At 45.3% G+C, this 20,339-nt stretch overlaps 1 protein-coding gene across 1 annotated transcript in view; it reads right to left on the bottom strand.

Moving 5' to 3' along the window:
* Positions 1 to 20,339, bottom strand: part of OTOA (otoancorin) — a 59,715-nt gene that overhangs the window by 29,338 nt on the left and 10,038 nt on the right. Inside the window, exons 8-16 of the mRNA XM_068523804.1 lie at positions 18,199 to 18,302; positions 14,324 to 14,424; positions 12,324 to 12,463; positions 9,905 to 10,028; positions 7,584 to 7,799; positions 5,794 to 5,961; positions 4,902 to 5,042; positions 2,080 to 2,138; positions 1,787 to 1,904 (exon numbers count right to left, since the gene is read on the bottom strand). Of these exons, the coding sequence (XP_068379905.1) occupies positions 1,787 to 1,904; positions 2,080 to 2,138; positions 4,902 to 5,042; positions 5,794 to 5,961; positions 7,584 to 7,799; positions 9,905 to 10,028; positions 12,324 to 12,463; positions 14,324 to 14,424; positions 18,199 to 18,302 (1,171 nt within the window). The remainder of the gene's footprint in view (positions 1 to 1,786; positions 1,905 to 2,079; positions 2,139 to 4,901; positions 5,043 to 5,793; positions 5,962 to 7,583; positions 7,800 to 9,904; positions 10,029 to 12,323; positions 12,464 to 14,323; positions 14,425 to 18,198; positions 18,303 to 20,339) is intronic.

The raw sequence follows: 20,339 nt of genomic DNA, 5'->3' as shown, positions 1-20,339 counted from the left end.
CATTTAAACAGAACATTGTGTATGGTATGAGCTCATTTGCGTGTCTTAAATTACATGTAGATATGTTCTATATATACAAAAAATTCTCCAAGTCAATAGCAAACTTTCTCTGTAGTTACTTCTGGAGCAGGGATTCTCAGCCTCAGCACTACTGACATTTTGGACAGGATAACTGTGTTGCAGGAGCAGTCCTCTGCATTATGGGATGTTAAGTAGCATCCCTGGCCTCTACCTGCCAGGTGCCAGTACCATCTCCCCCAGGTGTGACAACCAAAGGTGTCTCCAGATATGGCCAAATGCTCCCCTGCTGAAAACCATGCTCTAGGAGAAACTTTACTTTCTCTCTATTGTTTTGTTTTATAATAATGTGCTTTCAGCAAAAAGATAAACAATAAAGGCAAATTTTCTGATTAACTGGTATTTGAAGGTTCTGAGAACTGGGCAAAATCAGGTAAGGAGCTTTATTGGGACAACTCTTCCTGTTTGAACATGTAGGTCTTCCTCAAAGCTGGACTGAACTCCATCCATTGCATCAGTTTGATGAGTGGAAGGAGACAGCCATGCCAAGGTCCAGGTTTCAGAAATAACCTGCTTCCTACCCTACCTGGGCAAGGCTTTTAATATAGTTCAGTGGTTCTCACCAGGGAACCATTAGAAATGAAAAGTATCAGGCTTCACCCCAGATACCCCAGGGAAACTCTTCAAGTGGGGCTCTGCAATCTCTGTTTTTTTAACAGTTTTATTGAGGGATAATCAATATACAAAGAATTGCACATATTTAATGCGTACACTTTGATGAGCTGGGCATATGCAAACATCAATCAAGGTAACAGGCATGGCCAACAGCTCCCAAAGTGTCCTCCTGTCCCTTTGTTTTGGTTTTTGTGGACAGAGCACATAACTTGAGAGCAATCCTCTTAGCGAATTGTGAAATGCAGATACCATATTGTTAACTGCAGGTGTTGTGTTGTACAGCACATCTCCACAACTTATTCATCCGCCAAAACTGAAACGTTATACCCAGTGGACAAGCCTTCCAGACAATGCTGATGCAAGCTCGAGTTTGATAACCACTGACAGAGTGAACAATCTGAGGGAAATGACAGGCTTCGTTAAAAATTTGCATGTTCCTCTAATGATCTCAAAGGATTATACACCCGGCTTTTCCCTTCCTGGCTCTCGGGAAGAAAAGTCCTTGTTTGGAAACTTTTCATTCAGATCTGAAATGCACCAGGCCACCTGCTCACCCTCTCAGACTCTGTACAGCCGACCGTTTGCACTCCAAGTCCAAAAGCTGCCCCCCAAGGCCCGCTTTTACTTACTTAGATACAGTGAAAGTCAGTCACTGCCTCTGGACTCCCCAAAGGGTTAAAGAGTCTCCTTAACTATTTGGAAAATGAAGTTTTAAATGAAAAATTAAATTCTCCTAGAGTACTGTTTCCATTCTAGGCTACCTCTGGAAAGGGTATGAAAGTTAGATGAGGGTATGACCTGCAGGCCCAGGAAAGCATAATTGTGAACATGCAAAACGGTATCCCTTCCAACTGAATTTTGGGGTTCAAATCTGGGTATAGAATACCCAATCTGCTGAAACTCTGCCTGTAGAGACATAGGTATGTGGAGCTTTTAAAAAAGAAATTGGAGAAAACCTGGCTCAGTATTTGGCCCCATATCATCACTTGCATCAGTATGATCCTGGCACAAGTATCTTAAGACGCCACAGTTAATCCACCCAGCGACCGGGTAGGGAGAGAGAATTAGAAACAAGGAAGTGCTTCGAGGGTACCTGATATGGTGAAAGCAGAGAGAAGTTGTTCTCAAAATACTGGAAATGAGCCAGAAAGGAGTCCACGCTCATGGCCTCAATGTAGGAGCACATCACACCTTTGACCAGCTGCCCTGCGCTACAGAACAAAACAGGGACACAGGAGAAAAGGGGAGTAGGGAAGAGGAAAGAAGGAGCAAGCAAAGGCAGATCTGATCTGACACCAGCTGCAGGCAGGACTGTCCAACTCTCCCTCCTGGGAAATAGGCTCCTCGGGAGGGAGACTCCAGAGGGCTCGTCAGCCCCAGGCTTACCTCAAGAGCTCCTCGGGCCTCCTGGTTGTCTTTGACAGAAGCTCAAACAGGAACAAGGCCTGAGGGAAGAGAATGATTGCCACGGGGATGGAGCACTCACCTACCGTGACGAGTCCTATGCTCCCATTTTACAGATGGGAAAATGGAGGCTTTGTTACTTACCCAGAACCACACAACTGCTAAGGGGCAGAGCTGGGACTTGAGCTGGTGTCAGGTAATTGCAGAGTCCATGCTCTCACACCCTAGGTGATCCGGTGCTCCAGGAGGTGAATGAGGAGCAAAGCCAGGGCAGCAAGCCTGGAAGTTTACTTCATGTCTTCTAAGAAGCTGCTGCCCAGTTGAGGACCCCCTAGAGCCCCTACTTTCATGCCCACCTGCTGTTTCTGAACACATGGCATCCCAGGAAACAAAATGGATGGATGAATAGACCAGGATGGGCTAGAAAGTTCCATCAGTAAAGTAAGTCCTGCTCATAACAGCGCTCCCCTCAAGCCCTCCCAGGTGGGCCCCCAGGAGAGCAAGGCCTAGTAGGCAGGGGGGTCATTTGTTTCAAGGAACATAATTTTACAGAACACCTAACGTGCATGTACGATCAAATACGACATTCACCTATTTTATAGACTCTGAAACTTTGAACATAATTCCCTAAACAGAATAAATTATGAGCTGGCATTAGGCGGAGGCATCGGTGACATGACAGCTGAGCCCAGGAGAAAGGAGCAGCAGGGGAGGTAAGTTCCAGGCACTCTGTGTGTGGCCCCAGAGATTTCCTCAGGCACAGGATCAAGTTCCAGGTTCCCCCCATCATGTCCGCCATCTCAGGAAATGGCACCTCCATCAACTCAGTTGCTGAGACAAAAATATCTTGAAAGCATACGTGGCAGGACATATTTTTCAAAGTGATCACATATTTTCTGCCTAATATGCTCTTCTAGAAGCTTCCGGAACCACTCCCCCATCAAGAGATGGAGTCTGCTTGTAGCTGGAGGTGGGTGGCATGGTGGGGGGCTTTGCAACAGCCTCAACAGACAGAGCGCAGCAGAAGTGATGCTATTTGACTTCCAAGGTCGCCAAAGATGACAGCTTCTCACAGCTCTCTCTCGGGACACACACCTTGGGAGCCCTGAATCACCCCTATAAAGCCAGCTGCCCAAAGCCAGCATTCTGGACAGTATTCGACACCTAGAAAGGCTGTAACAAATTACCACAAACCTGGTGGCCTAAAACAATAGAAATTTATTCTCTGGAGGCCAGAGGTCCAAAATCAAGGTGTTGGCAGACTAGGTTTCTTCTGAAGGCTCTTGGGGAGAATCTTCCCCCACCTCCTCCAGCTTCTGCTGGCTTCTGCTTGGCTTGTGGTTGCACACCTCCCGTCTCTGACTCCGTCTTCACGCGGCCTTCTCCTCTGTGTGTTTCAAGTCTGTCTTCTCTTCCGCTGTCTGCGTTTTCCGCTCTTATAAGGACACTTGTCATTGGATTTAGGGCCCATTCAGATAATCAAGGAGGATCTCATCTTGAGACCTTAATTAAATCTTCAAAGACCCTTTTCTCCAAATAAGGTCACATTCCCACCCACAGGTTTTGGGTGGACATAACTTTTGGGGGGTACCGTTCAACCCACTACATGGAGAGACCACACCCAAACAGACAGAGACACCCCCAGCTGTTTGAGTCTCCCCAGCCCAGATGTCAGACACATGAATGAGACGCCAGGCCCAGCCACCAGCTGAATCCAACTTTGTGAAGAACCCTAAGCAAGAGCCTTGGGAACCATGGGAGTAAATAATAATATAATTGCTACCCCACTGAACCTGGAGCTGGTGGGTAACCAGCAACAGATCATGGGCACATAAGGCCTGATGCCTCCCCTCTGTCACACCCGCATCCAATCTGACAGCCAATTCTGTCACTGTTGACTTTCAAAATGTATCCAGAATCTGACCATTGGTCACCACCTGCATTGCTACCACCTGGTCCAGGCCACTGTACACAGTAGCCTCTTAACTGGCCCCTTTGCTTCCTCCCTGCTCTCCTCAACTCAGTCCCCAAGCAGCAGCCAGAGTGATTCTTCGAAAACCAAAGTCAGATCCTGTCCCTTCTTAGACGCCCCTCAGCTCCCTTTCTTGCCCTGGGTAGAAGGCGGTCCTCACAGCGGCCACTCCACAACCTCTCTGAGCTCAGCGAGGTCACCTGTCTAAACAGCTCACTCCCCACCCCCTAAAAGGCCTGGCCCTCCCCCTGGTTTACTTCCTCCTTAGCACTCATCAGCATCATCTACCACCTAACAGGGCACACGTTTAATTGCTGACCTTCCGCACTGTCTCCCTCGCTAGGATGGAAGCCCCCTGAGGGCAGGGATTTCCCTCTGTTTTGTTCGCTTCTGTGTCCCCAGCACCACACACAGTGCCTGGCACCCGGGGGGGCAGGGGCTCCACAAACACTGATGAGTGAGGGAATGAAAAGCAAGTCAGGGGAAGTTCCGAGGCCACAAGTCGGCCTCCACAGCACAACCCTCCCCAGGAGGCCCCAGTAACAACTGCTCTTATGTACAGTGCACTGCCCAGCATGATTCTCATGAGAAATGATCCCCGTTTTGCACATGAGCAAACTGAGGCCGCGGGAGGAGAAGCAGTGACCCCAAAGTTAATAAACAGCAGCCCCGGAATTCACACTCGGGTCTCGTCTAACTTAACGCTATGCTATTCTATCTCCTGAGTTTAATCACAAGAAATAAGTTTCTTTTACCAACTTAACCTTAGAACAGACCCTTCCCACAAGACCGTCAGAAACCCAGGCACCACCTCTGGGAGTCACAGTCGTACCTGACTCCGCCGGAGCTCCTTCTCTTTCAGGACTGTGGGGTTGAATCCAGGTTCCCTCCATAAATCAAAGAGAGACACTTCCTTAAAGAAAGCCCCTTGTATTTCCACAATGCCCGAGGCGGTATCTCCTGCTTCCATCACCTGTCAAAAGTGAGAAGAAACATAATAACGACCTTGTAGAAGGTACATGGAGCATTGGGTGAGGGCCAGGCACTCTGTCTAGTGCTTCACTGGCAATAAAATCCATCAGGTCTGCTCAGCAACCCAATGAGGTGGAGACGATACTTATCCCCATTCTACAGGTAAGAAAACCGAGGCTTAACGAGTAAGGCTGAAAAGTCGATACATGAGATTTAAGCCCAAGTCTGTCTTATTCCAAAACCCACACTCTTTAATTTAACCATAGGCGTGACAGCTATCTGCAAGGTGTTGGTTAAAATTAGGCTGAACCCTTTGGGTTGGTTTCTTAACAGATTGTAGAATTGGACCTGGCAGGTCTGATAGAATAGGATGCCCAGAAGACCCACTGCACGTGAGAAAGAGGAATATGGACGTGGCTTCAGAGCATGAAAGGAGGGGCGTTCAGAAGCACTAGGGGGATTCAGGATTCATTTTCACATTTGAAAACCAAACTCCTAAAACATTATTACAGCAAGAAATCTAACTGAAGAAAAGTCTTCCAGATTCGACTGGCTGGGGAGAGCACCAGGGTCTGGAGAGAATAAGGCACAACCCCCAGAGGCTCCTTCTGGAAAGGAGAGAAGGTGGGCATCAGGAGAAGGCATTCTCCAGGTTCAGAACAATCCCACCTAAAGGCACAGCCCACTCACAAAGCCCCAAAACCACACGCTCTGTGAGCCCCGGGGCTGCGGACCAGACATTTCCCTCTCACCTTGCTCAAGACACCGTGCTGCTGGGCAGGTGACAAGTCGGACACGTGCAGGGAGACGGCGCTTCTCAGGAGCTGCACGAGGTCCCTGCGGTCCATGGCATGGAAGGCCTGGGTGCCCACCCCAGCCAGGAGCACGCCCATCTGGCTGACGTTGTAGAAGGACAGCACCTGGGGGCACCGGCCAGCGAGGATGAGGCCCAGCTCCGGGTCTCCACCCCTCGGACGTTTACTAGGCCCTACTGCAGGCCAAGTATCCGGATGGGTGCTGGGGCACCACCGTGACCAAGACACAAGCTGCCCTCCCAGATCCTCCTTCCTTCCATCAGGAAAGAGAGTTAAGTATCAAAACACAAGACACCAGTAACTGTACCACTGGAGGAATTACTATGCCACCTGAGGCCACAGCACAACTAGCAATGTGCCATCCATGTGCCACAGCTGACCAGGCAATGGACTTTTCTGTGTGTAATCTGAACTAGCTGACAAGATTTAAATATTGGAGGAATCTTATAAAATTCCATATTAGAGTTTCTGCTTTATAAAAAAAAAATCTGAACATCAGGCGATACTGGGCCCACGTTGGCAACAATGGGCAAGAACCTTCGGGTAGGTCGTGGGACTCTCAGTTTACCCAGCCCACCCCCTCTCATGGGACCTTGAGAAAGCCCACTGGCCTCAGTATTGGCCTCAATATGTCACCGGCAGGCATCTGACACGGCAAAGCCCCACGCTCATCTACCTTCACGTGGAAGCTTTGAGTTGAAGTGAAGAAGTGTTTCAGGACATGAGTCTGATATTTTATGACAAATACAACTATAGCTGGCCACTCTAACAGGAATCATGCTTGGTTTTTCCCCCTCTCCTTTGGAGTGAAGACGCTAGATGTAATATAATCAGAGACATTCCTTGGTTCTGCAAAAAACCGTTGAGTGGTTTCCTGTAGTTATTCCCTGTAGAATGGACAGTCTCTTACTGTTCCCAAAGAAGGCAAGACCTTTTGAGCTCTTGGCTTCTTAGCAAAAGTCACCTCACCCCTCCGTAGGAAGAGCTGGACACAGGAATGAGACAGGCCTCTTGGTCCAGGGCTGTGAGGAACAAGACAGTCTCCCTCAGCTCCCTAAAAACAGATTCACAAAGTGGACCCACGTGGCCCCAGTCAAAACAGAAGGTCTGCAAAGCCTTCAAACGAAAGTCACCAGAAGTCCTGAAGGGACAAGATGAATGGTCTATCCTTGGTCTTGAGTTAGAAAGTAAGAATGGGTGGGCATTGGTCATGGCGCCATGATGGAAGTAGTTAGCATGGGAGTGAAGCAAGCAGGCTCTGAAGCCAGATGCCCTGGGTTCAGTCCCAGCTCTGTCCCTTTCATGTGGCCTTGGCAATTCCCTTTTACACTCTGTGCCTCGTATGAATGACCTGGAAAATGGAGGTTATAACACTACTGACCTCAGACGGTTGTTGGGAAGCTTAAATGATTAACCCAGAGATAGCTAACACTCATTGAGCGCATACTCTAGGTCACGTGTTGTTCTAATCTCTTCCTGTGCGCTGACTCACATAATCCTATGGAACAGGTGCTATTGTATCCCCGTCTTACAAACTGGGACACTGAGGCCAAGAGAAGTTAAGCCAACTCTCCAGTGTCACACAGCTAATAAGTGGCAGACCAAGGATTCGAACCCAGGTAGTCTCCCTTGGCACCATCTTCTCACTGATTGGCTGCCCCTGTTGTGTGTGTATAACTGGCCCTTGGGTCTCAGGGCATTAAAATAGAGTTCAAGCTCCAACTGACCTTCTCATGGGCCAGGTATTTGGCAGACAAGATGACGACCTGGCTCTTGGCCCAGCCTGAGACCTGGTTGAGGGTCGAGATGGCACCGTGCACAGCCTCAGGGCAGAGGGATTCCAGCTGACTGTGGGTCAAGCCCACGACTGCATCCGACAAAGAGCCCAGGGTCTCGTTGAGGGTCTGGTTCTCTGTGGCAATTTCCAGGAGGTCGGCTTTCAGCTAGAAGGGGAGTAAGCTGGGATGAGGGTCGATAGCAAGCAAGATGGTGGTTCCTTCTGACTACACCCCGGGATGCACCCTCGACCCACCCTGCCCTGTCAAGAGGAGAGGGACTCCTGCTAAGCCCAGACCGTGAGTCGCTCCACTGAGAACACCACCTCCTCTGGCCTTGACTTTCGTATGCTACAAATTCACTTTATGCTTCATTTAAATATTAATTTGTTATTAAATCAGCCTTAAAGCATGGCAGAAGGAACTTTTGTTCACTTCACCCGTAACTCAGCCGCACTCCCGTAGCAACTATTTTATTTTTATGACCTTGAACTCTATATCTTGTCTATATGGCTGCTTTTCTTTCATGAAATAGCTGGGGGGGGGGTTCATAATAATATATAATCTATGTAAAAATAATTCTCAACAGTAACGAGAAAGTGAAAGTCTCCTGAAAATCTGACCTCAAAAAAAATTACTATGATTAGCAATTGGGTGTATATGTTTCCAAAACCTCTTATGCCTTTATAAATAAACTGTGGCATGTAGTCTTTACATAGTTGTAACAGGAACACAAGTGCAATTTTCTGCTCTATATTTTTCATTTAAAATCATGTGTTACAGGTTTTCATATTTCTGTGATCCACTTCATTATTTTTTGTAACATGCCTGTCTAGTTATAGTCAAGTGTGTTTCCCAACTGCTTCCAGTACAGAAGGTGATAAACTCATCTATTGCAACGTGACCTCTGTACAAAAAAATGGGAACGTTTCACGTTTTAACACCTGAACTTGCATGAACCATATATTCATGTCAGACGAATGTACGCAAGTGTTCTAGATGGCCACTTGGAGGCAGCAGAGTAAAGTGAAAGAAACAGCTGTCACAGTTCTTGGCTTTCTCCAAATTCAGCAGCTCCCCTTCCCTAAAGCTCAGCTCCCACATCTGCAAAAGGCCTAAGGCAGTGGTTCTCAAAGTGTGGTCCTTGAACAGCAGTATGAGCATCACCTGGGAAGTTGTTAGAAATGCAGGTTCTCAGGCTCCGCCCCAGACCTCCTGAATCAGAGGCTCTGGATGTGGGTATGTTTTCAAGCTGTTTTTAACAAGCCCTCCAGGTGATTCTGATGCATCCTCAGGTTTGAGAACTACTGACCTAGATGATCCAAAGGGTTCTCTCATATCTCATTGTACCTGACTTTCTTCTTGGTCACAGCTACCCCTGTGACCTTAAAATACATTTATTTTCTTATTTTTGCTCAAGCTTGCTTGGGAAGGATGCTTTTCCTGGAAAACAAAAACATGCACTGACCAAGACAATGCCTACTATGTAAAATTCCAAGTGCGACTGAGGGCTTTGTGATGTGTGAGAAACTGCTATGGAATTATTGACGATGTTATCAAATTTTCTTGAATACCGCTCTCATGTCATCTTTTCAATTAAAACAATGAGAAAGACAAAAAGAAGTGAGAGCAGCCAGGCAGAATTAAGACTTTAAGGGAAGAAAGGAAAGAGAGATGGAGTGAGGAGGGAAGTGAGACAGTCCCCATGTGCCTATTGGTCCAAAACCTTGGTCTAGGAGCTCAGTAAATACATTCCATTCCAGTGCTCTCCACCCTGGCTGCACTGGAATCATCTGAGGCCACAGCCCAGACCAATGACACGAGAATCTCTGGGGGGCAGAGCCCGGGGGAGGGGCGTGTCACTAACATAGAACCAGGTTCGAGAACCGCTGCTGTATCTCCTCGCTATGCCGCTCATGGTCACCAGCCCAGCAGCTTCAGCTTCGCCTGGAAGCTTGTTAGAAATGCAGAGCCTCGGGTCCCACCCAGACCTTAAATCTGCATTTAAGATCCCCAAGCAACCTTATGCACATTTAAGGTTGAAGTGGCCGCTCTGATTGAATTTTGATCTATTCAAGCTTTTCCTACCGTTTTTTGTTGTTTCTTCCCATTTTAAGCTCATCCCAGCGTTTGAGATACCACCTGCGAGCCTGGACCTAGATCTTGATAAACCCTACATGTTTTCTCCCAAAGGCCAGGCAAGACTGTTCTTCCCATTTCTCTGGCTAGTGAAACTAATGCTGAGGCTCCAGGGCCCTGTAGCCCTTCTGCACCTTCTGAACACCAGCCTGGAAGCCCCTCAGGTGGCTGCACTTGATCATCTGGTGAAGGAGGACTTGGGCCACAGCGGCGTCCAGCAGCTCCAGGTCATCGTAGAAACAAACCAGCAGCCCCAGCCTGTGTGAGAAGATAAGGGATGCTGGTGGAGGGCGCAGAGCGGGGGGCCGCAGCCCCAGCCCCACCCCAGTTAGAACCAAGAGGCCACGATCATAGCAGCTGCCGCGTACCAGGTACTGTGCTGAGCCCTCTACCTGGATTATCTCATCACAACCCTGCAGGGTAGGTGCTCTCATTAGCCCCATTTCACAGAAGGGTTAAATGAGACTCAGAGAGATCAAGTGACTTGCCCAAGGCAAGTAGTGGTGCTGGGCCTTAAATCTAGATCCATCCAACTCTGCCATCTCTCCTCCTGAGGCAATAAGGGGCACAAGGAAAGCATGTGCTCAATTAGCCACAGAAAAACCCCAATTTTCCACTCAGAGATAAGGGGTTTGTCCACCCTGAGGGATTCTCTGAGGCAGAGGTTTATTTCCAGGGTGCTTTATAACCAACACCACCAGATGATGGTGACTTCAAAAGGGAAAAAACACAAGAGGCACTTTGTTATAAAGCAGAAACTAACACACCACTGTAAAGCAATTATAGTCCAATAAAAATGTTTAAAAAAATTTTTTTTGATAAATAAACTTCTTAATGAAAAAAAATCTATTGAATTGAATAAAATAATTTAATGTTTAAAAAAAACACACAAGAGGCAGAACAACGTAGGAGCAGAGATGGGATCTGAATCCTGGTCTAACGGGGAGCACTGCATCTAGTGGTTAAGAACATAGCTTCAGGCCAACTGGAGTTTGAAGCCCAGCTCTACGAGACGTCTGACCTGTAGCAAGTTGCTTAACTTCTCTGAAAGCCTGCAGCACATGGTTGTGCAGTGCATACTCTGTACTACTGTACAGGGTAGCCCTGCCTCTCTAAGCTTTTAATGGGGAGGTTTCCTTAAATACGATGAATGAAGGAATGAGGAATACTGTGAGAGTTAAATGAGAAAAGGCATACCAACTAATTAGCATACTTCCTGGTGGATACTAAGCACTTCATTAGTGGATGCTCTTAGCATTAGTATGAAATCTACTTAACTTAGCATGGCTGGACCACCTGCATGATCATAATCAGACACTGACACTCTCAGACATGTCCACCGGAAAGCAACCTGGCCAGGGAAAGGATCTGAAAGTGTATCTGATGAAAAAAGAAGACTCAGAAGAAGTGAAGACCGAATATTAATAACCATGTTAAGGATAACTAATATTTCTTGACCACTTACTATTTGCAGATGTTCTTTATTTTTTTAACATCTTTATTGGCGTATAATTGCTTTACGATAGTGTGTTAGTTTCTGCTGTATAACAAAGTGAATCAGCTATACATATACATATATCCCCATATTGTGCAGATGTTCTTAATCTTTACAAGGGCCTTAATGAGGTAGGCAGCTTAGTAGCTCCCATTTTACAGATGGGAAAATGGAGGCACAGAGAGGTGCAGTAACATGGCCAAGATCACACAACTTGTAAGTGGCAGAGCCAGGATTAAACCCAGGAAGTCTGGTTCCAGGTCCCATATTCTTAATCGCTAAGCTATTCTTGGTGTAACTATAAAAAAAAAAATGGGAGCCATGCTAATGGTGAAAATTACTAAGGATAGTGCAAGAAGGTGTAAGAGTTTTATATGAGAACATTCTCTGCAAGTGCTTTGAAAAACGTAAGGTCATGTGGTAATGTCAGAGGAAGCACTGTGACAGTAAGGCCCTGGGAGATGGACAGAAGATGGGTGAACAGTGCCCGTCACCCCTCCCCACTGCACACACGCCCCCAACATGCAAACCCTTTCCGGGGTCACCAGGTGTACAGCTCCTGGTCCTCCCCTGCTGGAAATGGTTCTGGGGGATCATGTTACAATCACTAAATTCTAGAGGTGATCTCATCCCAGGGCTCCCCACCTGAGAGTCTGGATAACAAGGGGTTCACAAATATGGGGACCCATGAGCTATTTCCAATACTCAACCCAACCTCTTGGAAATTACACATTTACCTTGGAATGGATGGAGTACTATTTAAAATGTTCCATTTTCGTGCCCAGAGCTGGAATCTTAGCACTTGATAAGGTTGTATAAAATGTCTGGCACATAGGAGATGCTTAAAAAGCATTTGTTTTCTTCCTCACTTCACAACCTCTTGAAAGGGGTCTCTTTGGGGAAACACCTCCCTCACATGCACAAAGACATGGAACTATCCAAAGACATGGACCAGCCACCTCCCTTTCCTCCCCGGGTCTTTTGCTGCTCAGAGGAAGCTGATGCTTAGATGGCATCTTGGGAAACAGCTCCAAGGGCCCAGCGCCCACGCCCCTTGCCTGTGGATGGTAGAGGTATTCCTCACATCAAAGTTGGAGGAGCTGATTCTCTCCAGAAATGCCTGGGCCAGTTCAGGTGTGATGTCATAAACCGTGTCCAGCTGCTTGGTGGCGTTGTCATAGCTGATAAACAGCCCAATCTGGGGGACAAGGACAGGAGGATCAGCGAGGTGGGATGCAGGGGCCCCGTGCAGCCCCGCCCTGGTGGTCCGTGCTGTGCCCTACTCTTGGCACTTGGAGGTGCCCATTTCTCATTTTCATTGATTTCTCTTTTTCCCTATAATAGTTTATTACAAGACATTGAATACAGTTCCCTGTGCTATACAGTAGGACCTTGTGGTTTATCTATTTTACATATAGTAACTTGTATCTGCTAATCCCAAATTCCTAATTTATGCCTCCCACCCCCTCTCCCCTTTGGTAACCATAAGTGTCATTGATTTCTTAATGGTCTGTCACTGCTGCTTTAGTTTCCTCTTCAACCCAACTGTTATTTAGGAAAGTTTTTTGTTTGTTTGTTTGTTTGTTTGTTTTTACTATCTGAGCAGTTGAACTTTTTTAAAGCTAATACTTGCACATTTATTTCTAGATTTGCTTTATTGAGGTCAGAGAATATGGTCCATAAATTGTTTGCTTTGGGGAATCGGAATTTGTTTAATAGATGAGTCAGTTTATAAATGACCCTCAGGTGATAAAAAAAGAGTGTGTGTTCTCTTTGTAAGATACAAAGTTGAATATATGTATATAATATATATGTAAATGTATGTTTACATAATATATAACACACCTATATTACGCAAATATATATAATATATTCAACTTTATTAAATATACTATTCAGATTCTTTCTATTCTTGTTCACTTTTTCGCATTGAAGTCTCCTATATTTCAACGCATGGTTATTCTGCGCTTAAAGGTCTCACAAAGCTGTCTCTCCCTCAAGAATTGTACTCTTCGTCCACATGAAATTCCCTCTTAGCGTTGGCACTCTGTGGCTTCATCTCCCTTCTCTACATTTTTAGAAGATGAAGAAATGGTGCAAATGGCATCTGGATCTCAGAAATTCCCCGCTAGGGGCCCAGTTTCCTAAGAATTTAACCTCTATTGACTTCCTGAAATTCACTCAACTTCTTTTGGAGAGTAAAATGGAAGTTTAATCCATTTTATAACTGGGAATTATAAAATTGAGAGACATTTGAAATATTTCCAGCCTCCCAGGTAAAAAGAGGAACCTCGTTCTGCCTCTGGTTTCACAATAACCAGATATTGCTGGGTCAGTCGGTCCTTGAACAAGCCAGTCATCTGATGCAAACACTTCTCTCACTGGCCAGCAGGAAGTCAGGGCACACAGGATAAAAGCTGGTGGCAAGCCCCAAACTGCTTACAAATGCCTCCCTGTGGGCAGCATTCTTTGGAGGCTGCATTCTAAAATCATGCTGCCCCAGGGATTTTAGTGTCATCGGGCCAACATCAGAAGGAGAAAGACACCTGACCGGTGAGTTAAGTAACCTCGAATATGTGTATTTCTCCACTGTAAACTCTAGAGTTAAAATCCAATCATCACACACGCTGAAGTAGCTATCAATAGAAGTAACCACAAATAGAAGTAGCTATTAATCCACATCGCTTTTCATTTGCGTTCGTGCTTCCAAGGACCGGAAACTCTACAGCTATTGTCCTTGGCCTTTCTTGAGTACAAAAATACCCTTAAATGATTTTTGGTGCGTAGCCAACATTTATAGATCATGTTTTTTCACATCAGAGCTATCTTAATTGTCCACAATTCTTTTTCTTTTCTTAGCTTTTCTACACTAGAACACAATCCAGTGGCTGACTGCTTGAGGTCTTATTCCAGGAATTTTCTTTAGAGGCTCACCCATAACTTGGGTGTTCATTTCCCAGGGCACCTTGACTGGCTGGCTGAACGTGAGAGGTTTAGAATACACCTTACCCCAGAAGTATTAGTGATGGGAACATGTAAATGCACTTTTCCAACTTACTTCTATAGGACTAATTTTCATAATTTCTTCAAAGGACAGGTGAACCATATATCTGCCCAAAATCCATAAGTTTTCTGCACTGACCCATGAAACAGAGTCATCTGCAAAAAATAAATAAGTGGACAAATAAGTAAAAATTAATAAAAGACTGTGCACTGGTATATGATAGTCAAAAGATCTTTGATGTCAGGACCTCCTTTTTGCATTTATTAATTCATTCCACAACCATCTTTTGAGAGCCCCCTACTTAGGAGATGCTACACTACACACAGGCAATGACAGAGTCCACCACCTCGTTACTCAATAGAGTGGCCCTTGAACCAGCAGCCTCAGTATCACCTGGGAACTTGTTAGAAATGCAGATTATTTTTTTAATACTTAAGACCACAAAATACAGTTTTATTTTTAGTTAGTTACTAACTTGAAATATATTTGACTCTTTTATTACTACCAGTAACAATCCTTATCTTCCTTATTGATTATCACCATGTACGTGAGCCAAACCTTCCTCATATGCACCCCAAATGGTCTCCAAATCTCTACTCTCTTGGGCCCTTCTCATCAGCTAGAATGCCTTTCCCCTAACGCTTCAGCTTCCAAACCCAAACCCTACCTTAGAAAACAAGCTCAAGTGTTTCCTTTCTTAAAGCCTTCTCTCATCTACTCAGCCAGCAGCAGTGTTCTCCCTTCTCTGAATTCCCAGAGGACTCGATCATTCCATTCAGGCATTTGAAATTCCCCATCAGCAAATGTCAGTGGGGCCTTAAGAACAATCGTGGCCAGGATCCAACTTCAAGTTTCAGTGAACTGGAATTGGCTGTCATTGCCCCTAATCCTCCAGTAAAAGATTTACACAGAACACCATTGCATTGGTAGCATTTTGGGGAAAAGAAAAAAGCAGAGGAGCCGTTATAGGGTGCAGTGAATCAGTCACCAAGAGCTGCTGCAGCAAGCCGTGGGCAATGGCTGATGCCCAGAGGAGACGGTGAAGTCAGCTGATGCCTGGGCCAAGTCACAAAGACAAGAGGGTGCCCTCCCCCAGCCCAGGAATCAGAGCTGTTGTGGTGAGCACAGGTAAACACCTGTGATCCTTTCGATGGGGACTCTGGACACTTGACTTGGTTATTAGAAGAAAGGGTGGCCCTGGAAGGCTAGAGAATTCTGGGGGGAAACCACTAAATTCACCAAGAACCAAGCTGAGTTGTTCATTTCTAATTAATTTTTTTTTTTTTTTTTTTGGCTGTGTTGGGTCTTCGTTGCCGCAGGCGGGCTTTCTCTAGTTGCAGCGAGCGGGGGCTACTCTTTGTTGCGGTGCACAGGTTTCTCATTGCGGTGGCTTCTCTTGTTGCAGAGTACAGGCTCTAGGCGCATGGGCTTCAGTAGTTGTGGCTCGTGGGCTCAGTAGTTGCGGCACGCAGGCTCAATAGCTCCGCGGCACGGGGGATCTTCCCGGACCGGGGCTCGAACCCACGTCCCCTGCACTGGCAGGCGGATTCTTAACCACTGTGCCACCAGGGAAGTCCCTCTAATTAATTATTAAGCATGAACTGTATTTCTGCAGACCAATGATCCCCAAACTTGGGAGAGTTTTGACACCCAAAGTATTTCCAGTTACCTCAAGGAACTTCATGAAAAAAAAAGTTTAAAGTCCAAATAGAATTCATTTCAATTCACTTAGTTTAATAATGAAAGATATCACATAGGAATTTTAGGAGAGTCTGTCTCCAACTAAATTCTGGCAACAAGGACTTAAGGGAAGTCTAGAGTCTGGAGGATGAGTTGAGTGAATTTCTCAGGGTCACTTAGTGTGAGATTCAGTTTTCTGGAGGCCACCACTATGCATCAGGCAGAGGGAATTCTGCTGCGCATGGAAGACATTGATTATTCCATTGTTTAATGCTTCTTATATACAAATTTCAGAGCTGAATTCCAGGAAAAGGATTGATTGGCACTTCCTACACTTCACCGCCACCGGCTTTCTCTGTTTCCCACACATATGCAGCTCATTCCCACCTCGGGGCCTTTGTATTTGCTGCTTCCCCTGCCTGGAATGCTCTTCCTCCAGAGCCTCGCATGTCTGATCCCATTTCTCATTTTGGTCTCAATCCAAATGTCACCTGCCCAGAGAGCTCTGCTCTGCCTCCTTAGTCCAGCAGTCAGAAACTACAGCCCATGGACCAAACCCAGCCCAACACCTGATTTTGCACAGCCTTCGAGCTTGGTTTTCCCTTTTTTTTTTTTAATATTTATTGTATTTATTTATTTGGCTGTGCCGGGTCTTAGTTGCGGCTCGTGGGCTCCTTAGTTGAGGCTCGCCAGCTCCTCAGTTGCAGCATTCGAACTCCTAGCTGCGGCATGCATGTGGGATCCAGTTCCCCGATCAGGGATCGAACCCGGGCCCCCTGCATAGGGAGCGCAGAGTCCCAGCCACTGCACCACCAGGGAAGTTCCCGGTTTTTACATTTTTCAATGATTGAGGGAAAATCAAAAGAAGACGAATATTTTCTGACACATGAAAATCACATGAAATTCAAATGTCAGTGTCCATAAATAAGGTTTTCTTGGGACACAGCCATGCCTATTTATCTACTGTCTAGAGCTGCTTTTGTGCTACAACATCAGAGTCGGATAGTTGAGACAGAGACTGTAGGGCCACAAAGCCTATAAATTTACTCTGGCCCTTTACAGAAAACACTTACCAAGCCCTGTTCTAGGCTAAAGCAGTAACCCTTTCCATGGCATTGATCCCTTTTATTTTCTGCAGAGCAGTTACCGGTATTTGTGTCCTCTCTCTCTCTCTCTTTATTTACTTGCTTACAAGTTTTCTCCACCTACTCTCCCACAATAAAATTATAGCTCCTTGAGAACAAAGACTTGGTCTTCTTTTCCTTTGTATCTCCAGTGGCTGACACATAGTAGGCTCTTTCTAGGTGTTTAAAAAGTTTATTCTCTTTACATCACCAACATTAAAGATTCAACAAGTTGAAGCTACCTGTGAAATTGTTTGCGTTACTAATCTACATAGCCATTCTCTCTCCTTTTTTTCCAATTGTAGTAAAATACACGTAACATAAAATTTACCATCTTAACCACTTTTAAGTGTACAGTTCGGTGGCATTAAGTACATTCACTTTGCTGTGCAACCAGCACCACCATCCATTTCCAGAACTTTGCAAAACTGGAATTCTGTACTCATTAAATAGTAATTCCCCACTCCTTCCTCCCTCTGGCCCCTGGCAACCACCACTCTACTTTCTGTCTCTATGAATTTCACTACTTTAGAAAATAGGTTTTTAACAAACATCTGCCAAATAAATTACTCCTGGCCTATTGCTCCTTCGGTTGCAGGAAGCTTAGCACTAGATTTCTGTGCTTTATTGCCTATATTTACTTTTAAAAAAACTATTTTGTCCCACTTTGATACAGATTTTTAACACAGATTTTGAACTTGTAACCTTATTCTAGAAGTTTTCATTGAGGGACTTCCCTGGCAGTCCAGTGGTTAAGACTCCTCGCTTCCACTACAGGGTTCGATCCCTGAGAACTAAGATCCCGCATGCTGCGCAGTGCAGCAAGTTTTCATGGAATCTAAGGTGCCATCATTATTTACATTCCACTAAGAAACTAAACTTGGACACGGCGTTGATTGTAAGATACAGACGATGCTGACTTCAGAGACTTCAGCGTGTGAAAAATGCACTGATGAAATGGGGTATGTGGTTTTTCCATAAACCACATCAAACACTTTTTGGAAGCTGAGGGAGCTAAAAATCTTAAGTGACAATGAAATCAAATCCCTATCTTCAGAGATGAAGCATCACTTATAAGGATGGACTCCCCCTAAAAAGTGTTCCCACCTCAAAGCCTGGGCTCACCAGTGCCATTGGAGGACATCTGCAAAATCCCAGTCATCCAGGAGTAGAGAGCCCTCTGGGAATGGGCCGAGGTTTGGTCGTAGAGATCTTTGAACACCACAGACCTACATGACATAAACATGGGTGTCAATTAAGGAACAAATATGAAGGCCTTCAGGCAGGGTCCAAACAACAAAAGTATACAAAGCTATCTTTGGTTAAAAGCCCTTCCCACTCCCTTGCTATATGTAGCTATTTTCCTGTTTCTCCTCTTCCCATCACAGTTAAATACCTTCCAAAGACTGGTCTCCACTTCCTCACCACCAGGTCCTTTTTCTTTTTGGTAACAGTTTTATTCAGATATAACTTATACCATACAAAGTATACAACTCAATGATTTCAGTATATTCACAGACTTGTACAACCATCACCACAATCAATTTTAGAACCCTTTAAGTACCTCAAAAAGAAACCTCCTACCTTTTAGCTATCACCCCAGAACTTCTAGTCATCCCAACTCCTAGAAACCACTAATCTACTTTCTATCTTTATAGATATACATCTTCTGGATATTTCGGATAAATGCAATCATATAATATGTCACTTTTGTATCTGGCCTCTTTCACTTGGCATGATGTTTTCAAGGTTCATGCACGTTGGAGCATGTATCAGTAATTCATTTTTTATGGCCAAATTCTATTCCGTTGTACAAATATACCACATTTTGTTTATCTGTTCATCAGTTGATGGACACTTGGGTTGTTTCCCCCTTTTGTCTATTATAAATAATGCTGCTGTAAACATTCATGTATAAGTGTTTGTGTGACACATTTCATTTTTATTGGGAATAGACCCAGGAGTGGAATTGCTGGGTTAAATGGCAAATCTATGCTTAGACTTTTGAGGAACTCCAGACTGTTTTCCAAAGTAGCTGTACCACTTTACTTTCTCACCAACAGTGTCTGAGGGTTCTGATTTCTCCACGTCATTGTCAACATTTGTTATTATCGGACATTTTGATTACAGAGATCCTGATGGGTGTAAAGTGTCTTGGTCACTTTTTAAGCCACTGACATCTGGTTTCTTCATCACCACACCTCCTTGTGGCCCAAGTCCTGAATGACCTCCTTGTCACCATACCCAGCAGTCCCATTTGGTACACATATGACTTGACCTTTCACAGCATTTGGCACTGATCACCCCTCCAGTTCATACCTGCAAAATAGCTGAGTCTCCTCATCCTGGAAGACTTCCCTCACCTCCACCCACCACCACTGAAAATCAATTCACCAAATGACCAATCTGCCCTTTTCTAAGCTTAAAGTTTATCCTCACCACTCTCCCAGTCATTTCATATGTGAAGAGGCAAACTTTCCCTTAAATCTATCTTAATATCTTCTTGCTGTATCTTTCTTTTCTTCTTCTTCTCCTCTTCCTTTCTCCTCTTTCTCCTTCTTCTCGGTTGTTTTTTTTTTTTTTTCCTCTTTCTCCTCTTCTTCTGGTTCTTATTCTTCCTCTTCTTCTTTCTCTTTCTCTCTATCTTTTTTGGGTTGTTGTTTTGTTTTTCAGAACGGCACAGTACGTGAAAGGGACAGGAGATAGAAAAAACGATGTTTACATTATTTAAGGGAAAGCTTGTCCATTTGTAAAAATGCTGGCTCTATCATTCCCTAGCAGTCTGACCTAGGGCAAGTTATGCAATCTCTCTGTGCCTCAGTTTCCTCATTTGAAGAATGGGGGGTGGGCTTAATGACATCATCCTCACAAGGAGAAGGGGACGGGAGGGTAGAGTAGGAAAAGGTCAAAACTGAGGTTCAGAAGAACTGGCTTGAGTTCAAATTAAGTCAAGCCCCAGGGGGTCACTTCAAGGGATGCTGTCCCCTCTTTGGGCTTCAGTTTCTTCATCTGCGAAAGAAGAGGTTGGATTAAATGATGCTCATCAGGAAACGGGAAATGGGGCCATATTGTGGACTCCCACCTCATAATGAGAATCTGGTGTCGGGCAATGTTATCTCTGTATTGATCTGTTGCCTTTCTCTCTGTAAGGCTTGTAACCTTCTCCCAGGCTCTTGTCAGGGTTTACATAAAGTTTTGTGCTGGTCAGCTGTGAGTTTTGACTGTCAAGTGTCCACTCCTCCCTCTTGTCATAATACCGCCTCAGT

This window comes from Eschrichtius robustus, chromosome 16, assembly GCF_028021215.1.
Source record: "Eschrichtius robustus isolate mEscRob2 chromosome 16, mEscRob2.pri, whole genome shotgun sequence".
NCBI lineage: Eukaryota > Metazoa > Chordata > Mammalia > Artiodactyla > Eschrichtiidae > Eschrichtius > Eschrichtius robustus.
This window is presented reverse-complemented; position numbering and strand designations above follow the sequence as displayed.